The 24902-nt window shown below is 29.5% G+C and overlaps 1 protein-coding gene across 1 annotated transcript in view; it reads right to left on the reverse strand.

Moving 5' to 3' along the window:
• Positions 1-20211, reverse strand: part of LOC139842676 (putative protease Do-like 14) — a 144300-nt gene extending 124089 nt beyond the window's left edge. The window contains exons 1-2 of the mRNA XM_071832794.1: positions 20088-20211; positions 19447-19598 (exon numbers count right to left, since the gene is read on the reverse strand). Of these exons, the coding sequence (XP_071688895.1) occupies positions 19447-19598; positions 20088-20211 (276 nt within the window). The remainder of the gene's footprint in view (positions 1-19446; positions 19599-20087) is intronic.
• Between the last annotated feature and the right edge of the window lie 4691 nt (positions 20212-24902).

Consider the following 24902-nt stretch of genomic DNA (forward strand, 5'->3'; position numbering starts at 1 on the left):
GATTGGTTGATTCATTCTGGTGACGCTGCTTTCGGAGCTTAGGTGAACATCCATGTCGGAATAGCTGTCGGAATCCGAGGAATGCGAACTGGTGGAGGAATCCATCTCGTATGATCAGATGAAGGATTTTCGATAAGAAATAGATTATAGGATGTAGATTAGTACCCTGCAATACATAATTTACATATATGCATATATAACACTATAATCCCATAAGTTACGGAGGAATCTACGGAAGCTGTCATGCAAAGGTAACAATAACAGATACGCTAAGATATGAATTTATCTATATACTGTCTATGCAATAGAGGCAGTAAGACGTGTCTAGACTTTAAGGATGATAAGCAAATAATTTTCGACACTAAATGATAAGCAAAACTTTGGACATGCAGACACGGTTGAAGTCCAGACTCACTAATGCATCTAAACAACTACTAGTTAGGCACACTAATGCAAGACCTGGTTCGCTAAGACCACCGCTCTGATACCACATGTCATACCCCGTCCTAATCCGTCTGGACGAAGTCACCAACATTTGGTTCCATTGCGATGATCGACTCCAAATAATGTCTTTAAAATGAGCAAATACACAGCGGAAGATTTCTTTTGTACCTGAGAATAAACATGCTTTCAAGTGTCAACCAAAAGGTTGGTGAGTTCATTAGTTTAACATAAATAAACATTTCCATCATTTTAATAGACCACAAGATTTTCATTTCTCATAAATATACGTCCCATGCATAGAGACAAAAATAATCATTCATATGGATTGAACACCTGGTAACCGACATTCACAATATGCATATAAGAATATCCCCATCATTCCGGGATCCTCCTTCGGACATGATATAAATTTCGAAGTACTAAAGCATCCGGTACTTTGGATGGGGCTTGTTGAGCCCGATAGATCTATCTTTAGAGTTCGCATCAATTAGGGTATCTGTTCCCTAATTCTTAGATTACCAGACTAAATAAAAAGGGGCATATTCGATTTCGATAATTCAACCATATAATGTGATTTCGATTACTTGTGTCTATTTCGTAAAACATTTATAAAAATTGCGCATGTATTCTCAGTCCAAAAATATAAAGGGTAAAAAGGCAAATGAAACTCACAATACTGTATTTTGTAGTAAAAATACATATGTCGACATTGAACAATGCAGGGTTGGCCTCGGATTCACGAACCTATATCATTTGTTTATTTATTAATACACATAATCGTAATCGAACAATATATATATATATATATATATATATATATATATATATATATATATATATATATATATATATATATATATATATATATATATATATATATGTTTCATGTATTTCCTTTGTATGTGAAAATATTAATTTTTGTTATGTTTAATGTATTAAATATATATATCGTTTGTTTGTTAAAACTAATAATTGTACTAATACTTAAAATGATATTTGAAATGGTAAAATGGTAATATTGATAACACTTAATATTACTAATAAAAATAATAGTGATAAATATAATGATATTAATAATAATAACTGTAAAAATATCGATTTTACTATTAAAGATGTTTATGATAATAATTTTAATAATTATTTAATAACGATACTCATGGTAATATTAATAAGTTTTTATTATTTTCATAGTACTAATGACAATATTAATAATCATAATCATAATATTGGTCATATTACTTAAAATAATAGGGTTACTACTAATATTAATATGATTACTACTTATAATAATAATAATGATAACAATAATGTTCCTAATACTTAATAATAACAATGTTGATAATAATAATAATAACAATAATACTAATACTTAATAATAATAACAATATAATTTTTTAACAACAATAATAATACTATTAATAATATCAATAATGAAAATGATGATAATAATAATAATAATAATAATAATAATAATAATAATAATAATAATAATAATAATAATAATAATTTTGGTATTAAAAACTACCTTATAAGCCCTTTTAAAAAAAAGTTGCACCACGCAAGAATCGAACCCGAGACCACTCGCTTAACCAACAACTCCCTTAGCCATCAGACCAGTTCTGTCTTTCTGTAATAACTCGAGACCCATTTATATTTATTTCGTGTCTATTTTTCTGTTTATATGCTTCATCTTCTTCATTATCAATCAAATCGTGAAACAAGTAAAACCTTAACTGTGAATTACTATATTAAGTTAAAGCCTTCAGTAACTAATATTCAACCTATATTGATCACAACTAATTGTAAAAAAAAAATTAAAAAAAATAGCTGCTCGCTTCGCTGTTTCTGTTTTAAAAAAAAAAACTCGACTTTGGTTATGTGATTCGTTTTTAGTTTATGTTCCCTAAATGAAAAAAAAGTTTTAAATCACATCTTTAAACTTTATCAATCATCAATTTAACAGAAAACCTCAAAACTCTTACGAATTTCATCATGAACACATTGTTTGACTTTTTTGAAATAAGTGTTTGACTCAAAAATTAGAACTAGTTAGTAAAAATCAAAGACTGAAACTTTACAGGTAGATTGAATGAATGAATCCTAATCTATCTGCATTTTTACTTTTTGAAAAAACAACTCAAATTCAAGGTTGTGTGAAAAAAGAGTTCTTAAAGAGTAAAAAAAAAACAGAGAAAGACATAAAAAAAAAATCAAACCGTGTTCTTCAATTCTATTTGAGTCTTCTCTCCATCGTCTTACATATTATAACGTACATAAATAATTGAAATCATTGATTTAATTAGAGTGGGTGTCGACAGCCTTTAATAACCAGACAAAGATGAAAGAACAAAATTATCTCACAGAATTAAAGGGGATTTGGACTGTTAACAGAATTTGTCATTGCACTGTGATGGAAATCATTTTAATAATCAGACTAGGGACAGGAGTAATATTCTTATACAAATTGTTTAGGATATAAATTTGAATACGTGATTTATCTATTTTTATTTAGTTATAAATCGTATTTATACATGTATATATATTAGTATATGTATTTATATATATATTATATCCGTATTTGTTTATATATAATGTGTATCTGCATACTGAATTTTGTAACATTACACAATATATAAATCTATTAATAAATTTAAGGATGTTATTAATTTTTAATAAGAATACTGATACTAATAATGATAATAGAAATATATTAAATAATAATATTAATAATAATTTTTATCAAAATTATACTAATAATAATAATAATAAAAATAAAAGTAATTAAAAAAATGATAATAATAACAATATTAATAATAATAACAAAATATCACTAATAATCATTAAATTTGAAAATGATATTATTAATTATAATAAATTGTGTTATTTTCTAACAACTATTATAATAGTGATAATTTATAATAATAATAATATTAATACTAATATTAATCATAATAACGAAAAATTATAACTCTTCTTCTGGTTATAATAATAATGATATTAACAGTGATAACAATAATATTAACAAATATAACAAGTCACATGTATCAAATTTTTTTTTATCATATTATATATATATATATATATATATATATATATATATATATATATATATATATATATATATATATATTTTTTATTAGATACAATAATACAAATATTAATATAAAATTAATGATATTATATTTTTAATTTTGTAACTATAATTTATTAATTATGTCATATTTACTAGTTATAATATATTTACATGTACCTATATGTTTTATCTACTTTATATTCAATATTAATAGATAACTACATTATATATATATAAACTTAAGGTACTCATTTAATGTTGAAAAGTTATGTTCAAAATTATTTATATTCAATATATCCTATATATCAAATTTTGATTATTTGAAATTATTTTTCAATAATTAAATCACTTAGTAATTCATTAATTTATTTAATTTAGTATATATATACATATTTATTTATATATACATTTCTGTATACAACTAAGGTTCGTGAATCGTCAGAAATAGTCAAAGGGTAATTGCATTAATGTAAACTGTTCCAAAATTTTGAGACTCAACTTTACAGACTTTGCTTATCGTATCGAAATCAAATAAGATTCAAGTTTAAATTTGGTCGGAAATTCCCGGGTCATCACATGACATGATAGACACAAGTACTTAAAACTACATTCTATGGTTGAATTATCGGAATCGAATATGCCCTTTTTTATTTAGTCTGGTAATCTAAGAATTAAGGAACAGACACCCTAATTGACGCGAATCCTAAAGATAGATCTATCGGGCCCAACAAGCCCCATCCAAAGTACCGGATGCTTTAGTACTTCGAAATTTATATCATGTCCGAAGGAGGATCCCGGAATGATGGGGATATTCTTATATGCATATTGTGAATGTCGATTACCAGGTGTTCAATCCATATGAATGATATTTTTGTCTCTATGCATGGGACGTATGTTTATGAGAAATGGAAATATGAAATCTTGTGGTCTATTAAGATTATGAAATGATTATTTATGTTAAACTAATGAACTCACCAACCTTTTGGTTGACACTTTAAAGCATGTTTATTCTCAGGTACGAAAGAAATCTTCCGCTGTGCATTTGCTCATCTTAAGATATTACTTGGAGTCATTCATGACATATTTCAAAAGACGTTGCATTCGAGTCGTTGAGTTCATCGAGATTATTATTAAGTCAATTATAGTAAGATATATTACGAAATGGTATGCATGTTGTCAACTTTCGATGTAATGAAAGACTGTCTTTTCAAAAACGAATGCAATGTTTGTAAAATGTATCATATAGAGGTCAAGTACCTCGCGATGTAATCAACTGTTATGAATCGTTTATAATCGATATGGACTTCATCCGGATGGATTAGGATGGGTCTTCACAATTAAATGCTTCTGCTGTAAATTATTGCCGCTACGTATAAGTCAAGCCAAGCACTGGGATAAGAGTTAACATTCCGTTAAAGGAATTTTTGACGGTGTGTTACAATTGAGCAGGACTTGGGCATAGAACTTTTGTCGACGATAACAGTCATCTTCAACGCTGCAAACAAAGCTTTTTGACTATATTCTTTTTTTTTGGGTTTAGAACCTAGTCAAGCTAAGCGGCTCATCCCCACGCAGATTATTATTAGTTAGGTAACTTATTGAAAAAGAAAATAAGGTGCGGATAAAAAAAAATCATATGATGCGACTGTAAAAAATAAATATTAAGAAAACATAGAAAGAGGCTATTGTTTAACGGTTGTAGTTTAGACTAGGAATGAAGTAAGCAATTACTCCGTAATTGATAGTTGGCTTTGTTTGAATAGATCTCACAATTGAAAAAGAAAACTACGGTTGAGTGGGATAGATTAAAATTAAAATAATAATAATAATAAAAGAATAAAGAAGAAAAAACGCTTGTTGCGACGACTACATCATGAACATGCTGGATTGTTATTTTCTTTTTCTTTTTTATTGGTTTTGCAGTAGCCATGAGTAGGTGGGATAGATTAAAGTAGAGTAGGGAGTAGAGATGCATGTACATGATGCAATTAAACAATAATATAATCTAGATGAGATTAAAACAAGAAAACAAAGGCTATGAATGACGGTCAATTTCATTAAAGTGGAGGTGAAGAAATTTTTAGGGTTAGGGTGATTCCACCATATCATATGGCTCTGATACCATGTTGAATAATATGAACCCCGTAAATATTATTGATTACATAGCCACTATTTATAGAGTCCTAACCCTAGAAACCAGATGGACCAAGCCCATTACATAATTGGACTGAGCTATACAAATATTCTAATATACTATCTAACAGAAATATGCTAAAAGTGAATTTATCAAAATCACAAGTGCAAATATCAATACACATTCCTTATACCAATGCGGACTAGGCGTGTGTAAAAATTCGACGGTTTAAATCTGATTATCATGTATTCGGCGGAGACAATTTGGTCTATTGTTCTTTCAAAAGTCAACATGTTGTGTCATACTCCATTGTCGATGGCGAGTATTTCAGTGTGACTTTGCAACTCCTTATTGAACTTGACTATCTGTTATCATGTTCCACTGTCATTTTTTATGATTATGCGAGTATTGTTTACATGTTTACTAATTTTTTATGATTATGCGAGTATTGTTTACATGTTTGCTAATCCGGTACGACATCTACATACAAAACATGTTGAGAATGACTTACACTATGTTAGGAAACATGTAGCTATACATGTAACACTCATACAATCTTATACAAATATACTACAATCGTTTAACTTAGACTTTTTTGCTCCATTCTGAAAGGACCCGTTCATATACATTATAAACGATTCACAATAGTTGATTACATTGCGAGGTATTTGACCTCTATATGATACATTTTACAATCATTGCATTCGTTTTTAAAATACGAACTTTCTTTACATTGAAAATTGACAGGCATGCATACCATTTCATTATATCCACTATCCAACTATAAATTGATTTAATAATAATCTTTGATGAACTCAATGACTCGAATGCAACGTTCTTCGAAATATGCTATGAAAGACTCCAAGTAATATATTTAAAATGAGCAAATGCACAGCGGAAGATTTCTTTAACACCTGAGAATAAACATGCTTTAAAGTGTCAACCAAAAGGTTGGTGAGTTCATTAGTTTATCATAATCATTTATTTCCATCATTTTAATAGACCACAAGAATTTCATTTCCAGTTCTCATAAATATACGTCCCATGCATAGAGACAAAAATAATCATTCATATGGTGAACACCTGGTAACCGACATTAACTAGATACATATAAGAATATCCCCTATCATTCCGGGATCCTCCTTCGGACATGATATAAATTTCGAAGTACTAAAGCATCCGGTACTTTGGATGGGGTTTGTTAGGCCCAATAGATCTATCTTTAGGATTCGCGTCAATTAGGGTGTCTGTTCCCTAATTCTTAGATTACCAGACTTAATAAAAAGGGGCATATTCGATTTCGATAATTCAACCATAGAATGTAGTTTCAATTACTTGTGTCTATTTCGTCAAACATTTATAAAAGCGCATGTATTCTCAGTCCCAAAAATATAAAGGATAAAAAGGCAAATGAAACTCACCATACTGTATTTCGTAGTAAAAATACATATAACGTCATTGAACAAGTGCAAGGTTGGCCTCGGATTCACGAACCTAAATTAATTATATATAATTATGTGTTGGTCAATATTTGTCTAACAAATTAGGTCAAGTCATAGTGTACCACAATCCTAATGCTCGAGACTAATATGCAAAAGTCAACAAAAGTAAATTTGACTCAAAATAATTTCCAAAAATCTATACATGATTAATATATAGTTTAAATATCGTCATTTTATATTTTTAAATATTTTTAAAAGATTTATTAGAGTAATAATATAATTTATTTATTAATAAATAAAATTTTATATTAAATTTATGTAATAAAATATACTTTTATATATATTAAGTAATAAAATTTATAGGGTTCATTTAATATCATAAAGATAATATGATAGGTATTATTAAAGTAAGTTATTACACGTAGTAAAATATGTTTGTATCACATATTTATTTGATAAAATAATATCTATAATGATAGTAAGTAAAAGTTGTATTATTTTGTAATAATAATTATTATTATAAAAATATCAATATTTATAATTACTAAGATGACATTATGATAAAACGATAATTCTAATTATGATAACTTTAATATTTACGATAATTTTTAATATTATCTTTAAAATAATAATTCTATTTAAAATAATAATAATAATAATGATATTTTATAGTAATAATGACATTTCTATTAAAATGATAATTTTTGTTAAAATGATAGTTTTAATACTAACGATACTTTTAATAATAATAGTAATGATAAAAATAATAAGAACGATAATTTTATCTAAATCAATATCTTATAATATTTTAATTTCATCATGATACTCTTACTCATTATTTCCTAATCGTTTCGTTTAATAGCTTTTAATCGTCTTTTATATCGTGTTCATAATAATGATAATAATAGTAATCAAAATAATTAGGTGTTACAAATATTTGTTTTAATTACACTTATATTAATAATGATAGTTACTATAACATTATTAACGATAATACTAATAATTATCTTAATGATAATATAGTAATAATATTAATAACAATAACAACAACCATTTTTAAATAATGATATATATTAATAATGATAATAATAATAATAATACTAATAATAATAATAATGATAATAATTGGATAATAATAATAATACTAATTATAACTTTAACGATAATAACGATAGTAATAATAAAAAAAATTAACAATTTTTAATGATAAATCCCTTTTATTGATAAAGATAATAATAATGATAATAATAAGATAAAACTAGAACGACGATAAAAAACGACGATAATAATAATCATTTTTAATAAAAATATCAAAAATTCAATTGATTATAACTTCTAATCCGTTCATCGAAACCATTCGATATCTAAAGGAAAAGTTCTTAATTTTTCGCTAGCTTTCCAAGGACATGCATATCTTATACCTTATCTCAACCGCAAGTGTAACTAATTCAATATTCAACCTAACCTGTCTAAGGGCAATATCAAAAGTACAAGCATGCATAATCCTAAATACTCGAGCACTAGTCAGGGATACACTATTAGTATGTAAAAGTTAAATTATGAGTACTCACGTATCAATATTGAGATTCAATATTGCAGGAAAGGTATGTAGACGCAACGGAAATGATAGACACTATATTGACCTCATGAGCATACCCATGAACCATACTCAATCACCTCCATAGCTATAACTCATAATTTCCTTAATCCTATCCTACTCGAAAAACAATTTCGAAACCACTCGGACAGCACTCCGTCGTAATATTTTATGTATACTAATAATATCTTAAAATAATACGGAGTAAATATATATATGTAAATCGATTGAGAGAGTTTAGAGAAAAATATTTTCAAGTTTCTATGAAATAATGAAACCTATTGAATTCTATTTATAATAGATTTTTGAATTATTAAAGTGAATTATTAAAGTATGAATTATTAAAGTGAATTATTAAAGTATGAATTATTAAAGTGAATTATTAAAGTATGAATTATTAAAGTGAATTATTAAAGTTAAAGTAAAGTAAAAATAAAGTAAAGGTAAAGTTTAAGTATAGTAAAAGTATAAAACTATGTACGTATAATACGCGTATAAATATATATAATATTAATTTAAATCGTTATATATATTTAATAAAATAAAATATAAATATCGTTATCTTTATCATACTAGTTAAGTAATGAGTTGTCAAAAATGGTTCTTGATATTTATAAAAGTTATATACGTTTTAATAATAAAGTTCTTTTTAAACTGAAAACGTTTTTGTACGTTTGAAACTAAATAGATCAATCGAGTCTTTATGAGATTCAATCTTCCACTATCCTTTGTCTAGTTCTCAATGATTGACAATTTGTTCTTATTTATAAATCACTTTACCATTTTCCGAATATTGTTAAAATGGAAAGATTTCTCAAATCAACGTGGGCCTTTCAACCGAGACTTGTAATCATAATTCAATATATCTGATAATTCAATCATTTGATCTTATCTTCTAATTCCATTGATAAACATTTTGAAACAGATACAATCATATAAAGTATTTAATCTAATATTTTATTTACGTTTCAAGTTATAATATATATACACATATACATATATAATCATATTCGTTTAATGGTTCGTGAATCGTTGGAACTTGGTCGAGGTTGAATGAATGTATGAACATAGTTTAAAATTCTTGCAATTTAACTTAACAAATATTGCTTATCGTGTCGGAAACATATAAAGATTAAAGTTTAAATTTGGTTGGAAATTTCCGGGTTGTTACAGTACCTACCCGTTAAAGAAATTTCGTCCCGAAATTTGAGTGAAAAGGTCGTGAGTGATAATAAGTATGTTTTCATGATGCATACGGGCTGAAAATTAGAGTTTTATCATCAGCGATTAATTTGGATAAACAATTCATTTATATGAAGAGTACGAATGAAGCTAACATAGAAGAGTGAAATGAGTAAGTGTAGATTCATCTTATCATTTGACGTAGATATGATTCATTCCCAGATTTCAAGGGATTTGAAGAAAATCTTCTTAATAAGATTTGACTCTCCGGTAATCAAGGGAATTAGGATCCGCTTTAAATGCGATCGTCCATTTTAATTGTTCTGTCGGAGATTTTCTTATCAATTCACCTCCTTCGTTTCCTTACAACTCACACCTTCTGTTGATGCATTTTATGCAATTCCCTAGACATCTACCCACGTCCATTGCAGGTACAACAGTTTACAGGCCACCATGATTGCTCGTTATTATCCTATCCGTGTTTGTATGTGGTTACAGGAACTGCAGGAACGAGATTTAGACGTTTGACTATGTTAGACTTAGCCAGACGTACGAGTGAAGCCTCACTAGTACGGCTGACAGGCTCATATGCACGGTTGATGCTGAGCTAAGTCACAATTACAATCTAAATGAGAAGACACGAGTGAGTGATCACCCGTACGGCTGATGAAGCCAACTCGTACGTGTGATGAATGAATCGTATGGGTGAGTCAACAGCAGGGGTATATAAAGTCTTATGTTCTTCATTTTAGGTTAAGCCTCTAATTTGTTACACACACTCAGATCTAGTGAGCTCCTCCGATTCTCTCTCAGTCCAAATCACCCAGGTGGTGAATAATAGATCTAGGTGTTGATCTAATCATACTTGATTTAGTTGTGGTTTGACTAAATTAATCAAAAAAAAAAAACTTAACCTATTCAGTAGAGGGTTTGATTCACTTATTCCGCCATTGTGTGAGTTAAATCTGTTGATTTCTAAGTTCCTAGTCATGTTTCATCACCTTCTATTCTTTCCCCCTCAACTCATATTTTAAAGTATTCATCAATATGCTCCATCCAGTTCTGATTCTCGATATACTTCTAACTTTCATATCGGTCATTCTTCTTTTTCATCTACCACCGAAAGAATCTATTTACTTCTACTATACTCTTGGGTTTATAGTGTTTCTAGTTCTCCCGTGTCTTTATATTGCTATATGCATCGATATATATGGTTTATAATTTCTGGTTTGTCGTTGGGCTTTATATGTTCCCTTATATTTCAAAGTCTCTGCTTCTGTCTTCTATAATCATTATCATTCACAGTTAATGCTCTCTTTTATTTGCTGCAATTTATATCCCAATTTCTATTTTGGAGTTTTGTCCTTTTGTTTCTTCTTCTTGCAATTAAGCACCGCTTGTAATGGTCCAGAATTCACATATATGAATTTCGGAATGAACATTGTTAATGTTCTAGGAAGAAAATTGTGATGGCACGATCTTAACTTGTCAAATTACTAGAATACCTTGGAAAAGGCCGAATCATCAAGAAATATTTTCTTGATATTTTAGAGGTTAAATAGAATACAAGAGTCATATAACATGGCACATGATGATGTTATGATCTGTGAATCATCACGTTTCATTTAGAAAATCAGCATGACTTACTGTAATATAATCACATTGATCAAGTGTCATTATATTATACTAATTCATGCTTCAGTTCCCAACACTACTTCAAAATATTCCTATTTTAAACTTGAATGTTTCAGAATTTAGAAACTAAAATAGTTTCTTTTATGATGTAATACAGATAGCGCGAAGAGGTAAATGATTTCAAATAAGAAAAATTAAGAAAATATCTTCAGAAATATGGAGGATATTTATAATGAAAGATATGATGATATTTTAGAATTTCTAATATCAGAGGATGATGAAGAATATTGTTCGCAGGGGTTTAGAGTCAGGAGCAAGGTATTCGTTAATGACTTCAGCAGGTACTGAATCATTTGGATCCTTTGAAGTCAGGTTCAGTCTTTGTAATTTGTCTACAACCTCCTTCCTACTTTGCTCAATCCGTTTTCCAGTTCCAAAACTTCTCTTTTTCTGCGCTTTGCCAGCACACTTCATCATTATCATCCAGCTTTTACCATTTAAAGTCGTTTATAGTTTTTGCTGCTTCATCAGAATTTTTTTTTTTTCGGAGAACCAATTCGTAGTTCGGAGTGTTTTTTAGAAACTTCACATTCAAATTAAGTCCAGAAGATAGACGTTATATATACACATATAACTATTGGCGTAGACATGCTGCGAGATTTCAAAATACTGATTGCTAATTCCCAATGATTCGTATGGCCATTCTCATTACAAGATGCGAATGAGTAGATGATGGGGTTTCAATGAATAATTATAATGACTTTTTGGAGAGGCTAAAGTCAAAGGGTAATGAAGTTGTTGGTACATCTGCTAATAATGTGGTGGAATGTAAAAGGTTCCCTGGTAACGATGGTGTATATCTCAAGGTTATAATAAGGTTAGTCTGACTGAAAAGTCGAAGTTGACTTGTTGGAGCTGTGACAAAACTGGCTACTTTGAATAGGAGTCGCAAAGTTATTTTTGCTAATAAATTCCAAAGAATCTGACGCGGATACGTTGTTTAAACTTTTACTTTAGTTTCAAGAGTTTTTCGGGTACATAACTGTGGGTAACATGTGGTTGGATCATCATCTCGATTGCTCATCATTCGAAGTGTCTTCAGAAATTTTCGAAGGGTTTGAACACAGATTGTAATCGTTAACATACATTTGATGTTCTAACACAGTTTTGAAGTCAAAATATAGCTTGTGAAAGATGTAAGGATCTAAGAGTGATGATTTTGGTCATATCTCAAGTTGAATTTTGAGATTTCAAAATCAGAATATGTAATTAAATTTTGAATGAGTATGGTTGTTTTGATTTCTATAAAAGAATGTATATTGTTGTGAAAGTAGGGAGTATAATGGATGATTTGCTGAATCAGATTCGAAGAATGTAACATATTAATTGTGAATTTATATATCTCTCGGGTATTACCTACCCGTTAAAAAAATTTCACAATTAATATTTTGTACAAAAGAATTTTATTACAGTCTTTATGAAAATATATATATGTATATTTTCTTCAGATGTAACATAGATTTAATGAGTTAGTGTTAAATTAAACTCATTTGATTTACGGTTGAAACTATAATTGAATAATCCCTAAAGGCTTTAAAAAGTACATAACTTTTACGCAGTATTTATTTAATGACATTGAAATTATGAATCAATACTTCGTTATTTGTTGATGTATGATGTTCGGTTCGTGGAATTCTTGTGAATTTCGCAAAGTACGAATGATGTTATCTGAAAAGTTTCAGTTACATCGATGATGAAAGTGTAAAATCAAATATATACTTGATTTATTATGAATTGGAATTTGTTGAATTGCGACAGAGATTGTAGTTAACGCTGGTTAAGTTACGGCCGAAGGACGTACATTATTGCATATTTGTAATATGAATTAACCGAGTAGTTAAGATTCACACACAATAGCTTAGCACGGAAAGATTTATTTCAATATATATATATATATAATATACATATAATTTCTTCAGAGGGAATGAGTTAATTCTTCATAACTCGTTGATACAATATACACGTTATTGATTCGTAATGATGTCCACAATGATTCTTGAACTGACGGAGTTTGTGATGTTATCTGTGTTGTTGATTCGGATGTTGACTGTACTGACGATGCTGGTAACGCTGACGGTACTGTTGATGCTGTTGGTAAAGCAAGTTTAGCTTGTTAATCAGACACCATTTTTGTCAGGGTTTCTACTCTTCCTTCTATCATTTTGGTTCGCTTAACTGATTTATGGTTAGGGCTAGATTAGATAATCTCTAAGACTTTAGAGATTACATAATCGCCACGGAATGTTTCTCCAATGAAGTTATGAATTAATACTTCGTCAGTTATTGTTGTTGGTACTCCTTGGTATCTATGGTGCGTATGGCGTTGATGCTCGTGGGACAGATTGTGAAGTTGAGGTTTACGACGCGGTTGTGGTTGGAGGTGGTAATGGTACTGTTAGCGTTGATGATGGTGGTACTGGTTATGCTGCTGGTGCTGCTGCTGGTGTTTGTAATCTTTGCACCATATTCTCCAAAGCCACTACCCGAGCGCGAAGCTCGTTGACTTCTTCTATTATACCGGGGTGATTGTCGGTTCGGATGAGCGGATAAATATAATCTAGAATTTGATGTAGTATATAATCGTGACGAGATACTCTGGAAATGAGAGAGAAAATGGTGTTTCGGATTGGTTCGCCGGTAAGTGCTTCAGGTTCTTCGTTAAGAGGGCAATGGGGTGGATGGAATGGATCACCTTCTTCTTATCTCCAATGATTGAGGAGGCTACGAACCCATCCCCAATTCATCCAGAATAGATGATGGCTGATTGGTTGATCCATTCCAGTCACACTGCTTTCAGAGCTGGAGTGGGATTCCATTTCGGAATCCGAGAAACTTGAATTAATGATGAATTCCATTTCGTACGATTGAATAATGATTTTTTTTTTTCGATATGAAATGATTTTCGGTTATCGGATGGTATTCTAATAACATAGAATATCCATAGATATAGAACAAAAGATTTTGGTAGATTACGGAGGGATTTGCTGGATATGTCAGGTAAAGTTTAAAGTAACAGATACGATAAGATATGATTTAGCAGATACGCTAAGATATGAATTGTGTCTATACACTACTCATGCAATTAATGTAGCAAGACGTGTCTAGACTAGTAATGATAAGCAGGTAATTTCCTAAGAATGATAAGCAGATGATTTCCGACTAAAAATGATAAGCAAAACTTTTGACATGCAGACACGGTCGAAGTCCAGACTCACTAATGCATCCTAACGACTTATCAGTTAGACACACTAATGCAGACATGGTTCGCTAAGACCACCGCTCTGATACCAACTGAAAGGACCCGTTCATATACATTATAAACGATTCACAATAGTTGATTACATTGCGAGGTATTTGACCTCTATATGATACATTTTACAATCATTGCATTCGTTTTTAAAATACGAACTTTCTTTACATTGAAAATTGACAGGCATGCATACCATTTCATTATATCCACTATCCAACTATAAATTGATTTAATAATAATCTTTGATGAACTCAATGACTCGAATGCAACGTTCTTCGAAATATGCTATGAAAGACTCCAAGTAATATATTTAAAATGAGCAAATGCACAGCGGAAGATTTCTTTAACACCTGAGAATAAACATGCTTTAAAGTGTCAACCAAAAGGTTGGTGAGTTCATTAGTTTATCATAATCATTTATTTCCATCATTTTAATAGACCACAAGAATTTCATTTCCAGTTCTCATAAATATACGTCCCATGCATAGAGACAAAAATAATCATTCATATGGTGAACACCTGGTAACCGACATTAACTAGATACATATAAGAATATCCCCTATCATTCCGGGATCCTCCTTCGGACATGATATAAATTTCGAAGTACTAAAGCATCCGGTACTTTGGATGGGGTTTGTTAGGCCCAATAGATCTATCTTTAGGATTCGAGTCAATTAGGGTGTCTGTTCCCTAATTCTTAGATTACCAGACTTAATAAAAAGGGGCATATTCGATTTCGATAATTCAACCATAGAATGTAGTTTCAATTACTTGTGTCTATTTCGTCAAACATTTATAAAAGCGCATGTATTCTCAGTCCCAAAAATATAAAGGATAAAAAGGCAAATGAAACTCACCATACTGTATTTCGTAGTAAAAATACATATAACGTCATTGAACAAGTGCAAGGTTGGCCTCGGATTCACGAACCTAAATTAATTATATATAATTATGTGTTGGTCAATATTTGTCTAACAAATTAGGTCAAGTCATAGTGTACCACAATCCTAATGCTCGAGACTAATATGCAAAAGTCAACAAAAGTAAATTTGACTCAAAATAATTTCCAAAAATCTATACATGATTAATATATAGTTTAAATATCGTCATTTTATATTTTTAAATATTTTTAAAAGATTTATTAGAGTAATAATATAATTTATTTATTAATAAATAAAATTTTATATTAAATTTATGTAATAAAATATACTTTTATATATATTAAGTAATAAAATTTATAGGGTTCATTTAATATCATAAAGATAATATGATAGGTATTATTAAAGTAAGTTATTACACGTAGTAAAATATGTTTGTATCACATATTTATTTGATAAAATAATATCTATAATGATAGTAAGTAAAAGTTGTATTATTTTGTAATAATAATTATTATTATAAAAATATCAATATTTATAATTACTAAGATGACATTATGATAAAACGATAATTCTAATTATGATAACTTTAATATTTACGATAATTTTTAATATTATCTTTAAAATAATAATTCTATTTAAAATAATAATAATAATGATATTTTATAGTAATAATGACATTTCTATTAAAATGATAATTTTTGTTAAAATGATAGTTTTAATACTAACGATACTTTTAATAATAATAGTAATGATAAAAATAATAAGAACGATAATTTTATCTAAATCAATATCTTATAATATTTTAATTTCATCATGATACTCTTACTCATTATTTCCTAATCGTTTCGTTTAATAGCTTTTAATCGTCTTTTATATCGTGTTCATAATAATGATAATAATAGTAATCAAAATAATTAGGTGTTACAAATATTTGTTTTAATTACACTTATATTAATAATGATAGTTACTATAACATTATTAACGATAATACTAATAATTATCTTAATGATAATATAGTAATAATATTAATAACAATAACAACAACCATTTTTAAATAATGATATATATTAATAATGATAATAATAATAATAATACTAATAATAATAATAATGATAATAATTGGATAATAATAATAATACTAATTATAACTTTAACGATAATAACGATAGTAATAATAAAAAAAATTAACAATTTTTAATGATAAATCCCTTTTATTGATAAAGATAATAATAATGATAATAATAAGATAAAACTAGAACGACGATAAAAAACGACGATAATAATAATCATTTTTAATAAAAATATCAAAAATTCAATTGATTATAACTTCTAATCCGTTCATCGAAACCATTCGATATCTAAAGGAAAAGTTCTTAATTTTTCGCTAGCTTTCCAAGGACATGCATATCTTATACCTTATCTCAACCGCAAGTGTAACTAATTCAATATTCAACCTAACCTGTCTAAGGGCAATATCAAAAGTACAAGCATGCATAATCCTAAATACTCGAGCACTAGTCAGGGATACACTATTAGTATGTAAAAGTTAAATTATGAGTACTCACGTATCAATATTGAGATTCAATATTGCAGGAAAGGTATGTAGACGCAACGGAAATGATAGACACTATATTGACCTCATGAGCATACCCATGAACCATACTCAATCACCTCCATAGCTATAACTCATAATTTCCTTAATCCTATCCTACTCGAAAAACAATTTCGAAACCACTCGGACAGCACTCCGTCGTAATATTTTATGTATACTAATAATATCTTAAAATAATACGGAGTAAATATATATATGTAAATCGATTGAGAGAGTTTAGAGAAAAATATTTTCAAGTTTCTATGAAATAATGAAACCTATTGAATTCTATTTATAATAGATTTTTGAATTATTAAAGTGAATTATTAAAGTATGAATTATTAAAGTGAATTATTAAAGTATGAATTATTAAAGTGAATTATTAAAGTATGAATTATTAAAGTGAATTATTAAAGTTAAAGTAAAGGTAAAGTTTAAGTATAGTAAAAGTATAAAACTATGTACGTATAATACGCGTATAAATATATATAATATTAATTTAAATCGTTATATATATTTAATAAAATAAAATATAAATATCGTTATCTTTATCATACTAGTTAAGTAATGAGTTGTCAAAAATGGTTCTAGATATTTATAAAAGTTATATACGTTTTAATAATAAAGTTCTTTTTAAACTGAAAACGTTTTTGTACGTTTGAAACTAAATAGATCAATCGAGTCTTTATGAGATTCAATCTTCCACTATCCTTTGTCTAGTTCTCAATGATTGACAATTTGTTCTTATTTATAAATCACTTTACCATTTTCCGAATATTGTTAAAATGGAAAGATTTCTCAAATCAACGTGGGCCTTTCAACCGAGACTTGTAATCATAATTCAATATATCTGATAATTCAATCATTTGATCTTATCTTCTAATTCCATTGATAAACATTTTGAAACAGATACAATCATATAAAGTATTTAATCTAATATTTTATTTACGTTTCAAGTTATAATATATATACACATATACATATATAATCATATTCGTTTAATGGTTCGTGAATCGTTGGAACTTGGTCGAGGTTGAATGAATGTATGAACATAGTTTAAAATTCTTGCAATTTAACTTAACAAATATTGCTTATCGTGTCGGAAACATATAAAGATTAAAGTTTAAATTTGGTTGGAAATTTCCGGGTTGTCACACATTCAACCCTTGATTATACACTATTTTGCAATCAGAGTCCCAAATTTTTTTGACATTTAGAATACCTTGATTTTCAAAAAGTGTAATAAGAGTCCCTACATCAAACTTTCGTCAAAAAAATCTGTGAGGGTATTTTAATCTTTCTCCCCTATTTTTATTTGACGCATCTTTTTCTATCAAAATGTATTACTATTATTACTGGACACAACACAAGTATTCAAGCATCCTTTAAACCTGCTTCTTCATCATCATCTCAAACATAAACAGCATTTAAAAAAAACCAAACATAAACAAAATATATGTATCTGTATCTCACTAAATTATCATCCCAAATTATCATTTACCAAATCAAAAAGCAGTGGCATCTTTAGACATAGGCAAGATAGGCAATCGTCTAGGGCTCAAAATTTTTGAAGGGCCCAAAATTTTTGAACTTTTTTCGTATTGGTAAATTTTAATATTATATTTCTTATGTATTTAAAATTTTAACGTGTACAAGGGTCCATTTTTATTTTTGCCTTGGGCCTTCAAATTATTGAGACGGCTCTTCGAAGTTGTGATGTGGTCCAGCGGTTGGTGGTCTGCCTCCTTTAGGGGAGGTCATGAGTTCGACCCCCGTTGGCTACATATTAAAAACACAATTTCATCCCTGCCATGAAGTATCCACCCATGTCACCTTTCCCATATCGTTTGGGGGGTAAAGGGGAGGGAGGTTTTACTTGGTCGTGCCCTTGGATCGGTTTCAAGGTTTTCTCACGGGCAGCGATGAAGGCGGGGTTATTATCGCTGCATCGGCATAGTCAAAACGAGAGATGATCGCAACGAGTGGTTTAATCTCCCTCGGATGATCCCAATCGCTGTAAAAAAAATATCATTCTATATCTATCTCTATTAACAAACACGTCAAGGAGTACTCACCAACATACGGGCATCCTAATGTTTACATGTGCCCTCAACGTATGCTTCCTCCCAAAAGTCGGGTCATTTATATTTTGTGCACCTTCATTAGACCATTTGTATCGCCACCGCTACAACCCCGTTGCAGCCTATCTGGCACCCCAAAAACGCCGGACAGAAGCCGTATCGCGGTGTTGCCGTTTCCATTTTTCGTGGCGTTCGAGCTGGTCCAACGGAATAGGCAACGGCCGTTGCCTTCACTTTTATAATTTTTTATTATTAAAAAAATATTATTTTTATTCCCTTTTTAATACTTACCCAATTATATTTTGACACATCACCACAATACTCCTAACTCACATCAACTCACAACACCGCCACTACTCCACTCAACAACACAACACGTCCTAGTCATCAAAAAAGTGCAAAAAGTGCACTACACGAACTCACAACACGAACTACCAATACAAATGGTCTTATGGGTAGTTGACATCTTTATGATATAATTACTTCCAATTAAATTCTCATGTGATTTAGATCACAAATATTGATAACTGTGACGTGGAATGAATAAGGGGTATTTTTGAGTTATAACGCTGACATGGTAATGATGATGGAAAGAGGGAGTTGTAACGAGGGCGTTTGTAGGAAGGGTTGTAGAAAGTTTGTGGGTAATGTGGTAAACTTTTATTGATATTTAAGGTTTAAATAATTAAAAATTGAAGAGAGAAAAATAACTATAACCAATCAGAGACCGCCACCTCACCTCACTTCCTCCTCCCTCTTGTGTTTCACATTGACCAACACCCCAATCAAAATCACTCACAAACGCTCTATTACAGGCGTTTGTGAGCGTTTGTCTTGACATTTAGGAAACGCCTCATGATCGATAGTTCACTCACAATGTGATGTTAAAATTCACGCAGAAATTGATTTTGTTTTGGTGAGAGAGCGCTAAAAATGTGAGTCCAATGAAACAGTGCAATGAATGACATTTGTACGGTAAACTTATTGTCCTTGTCTACAATTGGTTTTCCTTATTTTCCGTGGGCCCCACGGCTGTTCAGTTAGCTGTTTTGCAAGCTTTTGAAAGAGACGTGGATCGGTGGATGGATACCTTATTTATTTCTTTGACAACTCTCAAAAATTAATACATTATTATATCAATGTCACTTTAACATTTTTTTTCTTATCATAATAACCATAACATGCCCTTCACATAAATTGTAAATTAAGACCCATTAAATTAAATACAATAAACAATACAAAATTTACAAGTGTTACAACTGTTAGTACAAATAAATATATCACACGACTTGCAAATATGCCAAACATTCGCAACATTAACCACGAACTAAGATTGGCGAGCCGTGCCAACGGCGCCAATATTGGAGAGTTCAAAAACGGGCTTTTGGCGAGATCCGTTTGGGACCCTTTTTACGAGCGCTAATATATCAACTTATTATTTAGAAAAATACACTCACTATTATGCATAAGTCATTTCACTACACATACATTGAAGAATGCTAGTGAGTTTATCAAAATTACAAAGTGCAAATATCAACACACCTTCCTTGTATCGTTGCGGACTAGGCGTGTCCAAAAACTCGAAGGTTCACATCTGATTATCATGTATACGGCAAAGACAATTTGGTCTCTTGTTCTTTCAAAAGTCTACATATTGTGATACACTCCATTGCCGAGGGCGAGTATATTGTTGGAGTTTTTATATTTTCGTGTAGGGTAAAATAATCGATAGCTGGATATATCACTGAAATGTGGTATCACTTTCTGAAAGTAATTATTCGACCCTAATTTTCTAAAAGATGATAATCATTTCCATAAATAAGAATTATCCTTTCCATAAGATAATAATCTTTTCCATAAATAAGAATTTTCATTTCCAAATCTTCTAAAACTTGGACAGCAAGCTAAAACTAACTTGGAGAGCAAACTATAACTCAACTTGGGCAGCAAGCTAAAATTAACTTGGACAGCAAGCTAAAACTAAACTTGGAGTAGACCAAGTCAAGATTGTTTAAAATAATTGTTTAAAATCCTTTGCTTCAAAATTCTAGTTCAAATTCATATTAAAATATTACCAATTTATCGACAATTTAAAGATTAATCAGAAATTAATTCGATTGTACTTTCTATACATTTAAATATTGAATTTTAAAATTATATGCGTTGAATATATATAAAAGAAAATCATAAAAATAATATTTAATATAATTGTTTAAAATCATTTGTTTCAAAATTCTAGTTCAAATTCATAATAAAATGTTACTAATTTTAGCTTTAATAGACTTTGATCATCAAATTCGATTTTAACTCATTAGCCGACGTTGATTGATTAATTAAATAGATTTTCAAAAGGTTGGAACGGGCTGCTATCCAAAAGGAATCAGGATTAAACGGGACTAAAAAGAGTTTTTTTACAACAATGTGTTGTAGTATTAAAGAACAGTAACTGATTATTAAAGTGTATGTAAATCATCTGGCCAGAAAAGATCTGTAATGCACATCAACTGATTATTAAGGTTCCCTTTGAACAGATCAAAGTGTTCCTCGTTATTCTCCCGAAAAATTAATACGGAGTATAATTCAATAACAAAATGTTACTACTTGCTACCTATATACAAACATTCATTTAACTCTACCAACATGTCATTAAATTAACTTACTGATTTGAACTATTATGAGTATTGATTTGAACTACATTTTTTTCTTTTTGGTCAACAGTTTGACTGCGCGAGCTGTGGAACAAGCGAAAATATGTCCAAGTCAAAGTCAAACTCAAACAAATTATGAGCAAATCGAATCATCAGGTTAAGTAGGTTGAGTAGTACAATCATCCTTCACACGACCCTTAAAGCGTGGGAATCAATTAAAAAATTCCACAGAACAAAAACATCAAAGTATATACTGTAGTTATCTATCTGCTTCATTACTTTGTACATGGAAGAATATAATTTACATAATATGAAACAATTGTTCACTGTATTTCAGGGTTTGTGGATTCTGATATCATCGTCAACCTCAATGTTTCTGCTGCTCTTTTCACAATTACCTTTAACGGTTACCCAACTTCACAACCTCAATGTTTTGACGCTCAAAAAATCAATAAAAGCGTTAAAAATTTAATAAGATAAAAAGTAGCACATACAACAAAATTTATGAACGGGCTGATTTGTAATTCTATAATATTAATGAAAGGTATGTGTGCACCGGAGGCGAAGTTGAGTTTGAATGAAAGGTGCGATTTTATACAATCATCCTTCACATCACTAATTACTAATATATGGACTAACTAATAGACAAAATTTGTCTTATTAGTTATTAATAGTACTATTTAATATTTCATTTTTCTCACACTCAATCCTTTAACTTTCATTAAAATATAAATCGAATCCCTCATTTTATACCTATATTCTAAAATATTATTTATCCCATCGCTAACATTAAAAATATTGAATAATAACACTCACCATGCTACCCAACCCCTAACTTTCATTAAAATACAAATCGAACCCCCCCATTTATACCTATATTCTAAAATATTATTTATCCCATCACTAACACTAAAAATATTGAATAATAACATTCACCATGCTACTACTGTGCTACTTTTTTTTTTTTGTCTCAAACGATAAAAAAGCAACTTTCATAAAAGGAACAACCCTTCAATGCTATCAAAAGATGTCGAAAAATATTTTTTTTACAAAATAGATCAACTAACTTTTAAAAAAAATCGAACGCTAAAAGAAGCAACTTTCACAAAGGAACAACCCTTCAATGTTAGATGTCGAATTTTTTTTTTTTTACAAAATAGATCAACACTTTTTTTTTAACTCGCATTCAAAACGGAGTCCCTAGCGCGAAACGAGGGCTCCAACTAGTTTAGACTCTAACTTCAATTTATGAAGTAGCACTACTTTTAATGAAAGGTGCGGTTTTATACAATCATCCTTCACATGACCCTTAAAATTATACATCTTCTAACTGTACGCCATTGCTTTCTTTTCACAACCTCAATGTTTCATTTCAGGTACCGCGAAAGGAAGAGTATAACATCAAATGCAGACTTTGTTGGCTCATATACACAAACACCACTTATCTGTTGATTTATACTTTATACAATGATAATTTATATTGCATGTGAACATTACAATAAAAAATTAGGGACTGATTTGTAATTCTATAATTTTATAAGTTGGGGGAAAAAACCAAAAAAAATAGTCTAAAATCGGATATTTTAAATATAATAAATATAAGGACTGATTTGCAATTCTCTAATTTTTATAAGCAGTAAAGTTATAACTGCTCGCGGGATATATATATATATATATATATATATATATATATATATATATATATATATATATATATATATATAGTAGAGGGATCAAATGAAAACTTTTTAGCAATGAGAACTCTGAGAACTATGTAGTCGAGCAAAAAAACCAACGCGGTCGAACAAAAAAATAGGTAGTTGAACAATTTTAATTTATGGTCTTTAGATGCATTTTTTGTTTGGTTATACATTCAGGATGGGCAGTTCTCCTTGATCTTACTTCTTACTTACCTACCCACAAAAGTAGTTACTAGGAATGGCAATGGCCACCCGATCCGGTGGATATTCACCCGATCCACCCGTTTCGTGATGGATATGGATGAACCTAAATGGATATGGATACGGATATGGATGAACCTAAATGGATATGGACATAGATAAAAAGTTTCATCCATGGATATATCTATTACCACCCGAAATACATACAAAAATACATAAATATAGATATAAGCTTACATATTTACTATTATAAGTTCATTTAGTAACAGATTTATATTTTGCTTTCAACCTTATAATGAAATAACTATAATATATTACAATAAAACACGCATATCTAATTAAATAAACTTATAATTTTCATATTTAATTTTTCATAATCCATGTTTTATAGTAAAATTTAACAAATTTTGTTATATCTTCGACAAAGATTACACATTCTTATGGATAGATTTTAAATATGTCATTATATTTATAACAGCTATACTACATTTTTATTTTATTCGCATATTAGAAAATATCATAACACTTTTTTAATATCCATTGGATATCCATTAACCCGCTTAATCCACTGGATATGGATATGGATATGGATGGATGACCTAAAACTAAACGGATATGGATATGAATATAGATGAACAAAAACTAAATGGATATGGATGTGGATACGGCATCACCCGCTCCATATCCGATCCATTGCCATCCCTAGTAGTTACCTACCCACAAAAGTATCAGATCCCCAATTCTTTCAAATTCACAATTCTCTAAAATCTCAATTCACTGATTATCTTATCATCATTTAAATTTGCAATATATCATCTGATTTCATGGACGTATGTATATCACTCAATTACATGTTCAAATCCCCATCGTTGTTTTTTTGTGTGCTCCCCATGTGAGATGATGATGGTGAATGATGATGATGATATGGCGATGAAGTTGCTGATGATGATAATAATAATGATGATGATGATGATTTCAGTTAA

The sequence above is a fragment of the Rutidosis leptorrhynchoides genome, chromosome 4 (genome assembly GCF_046630445.1).
Source record: "Rutidosis leptorrhynchoides isolate AG116_Rl617_1_P2 chromosome 4, CSIRO_AGI_Rlap_v1, whole genome shotgun sequence".
Lineage (NCBI taxonomy): Eukaryota > Viridiplantae > Streptophyta > Magnoliopsida > Asterales > Asteraceae > Rutidosis > Rutidosis leptorrhynchoides.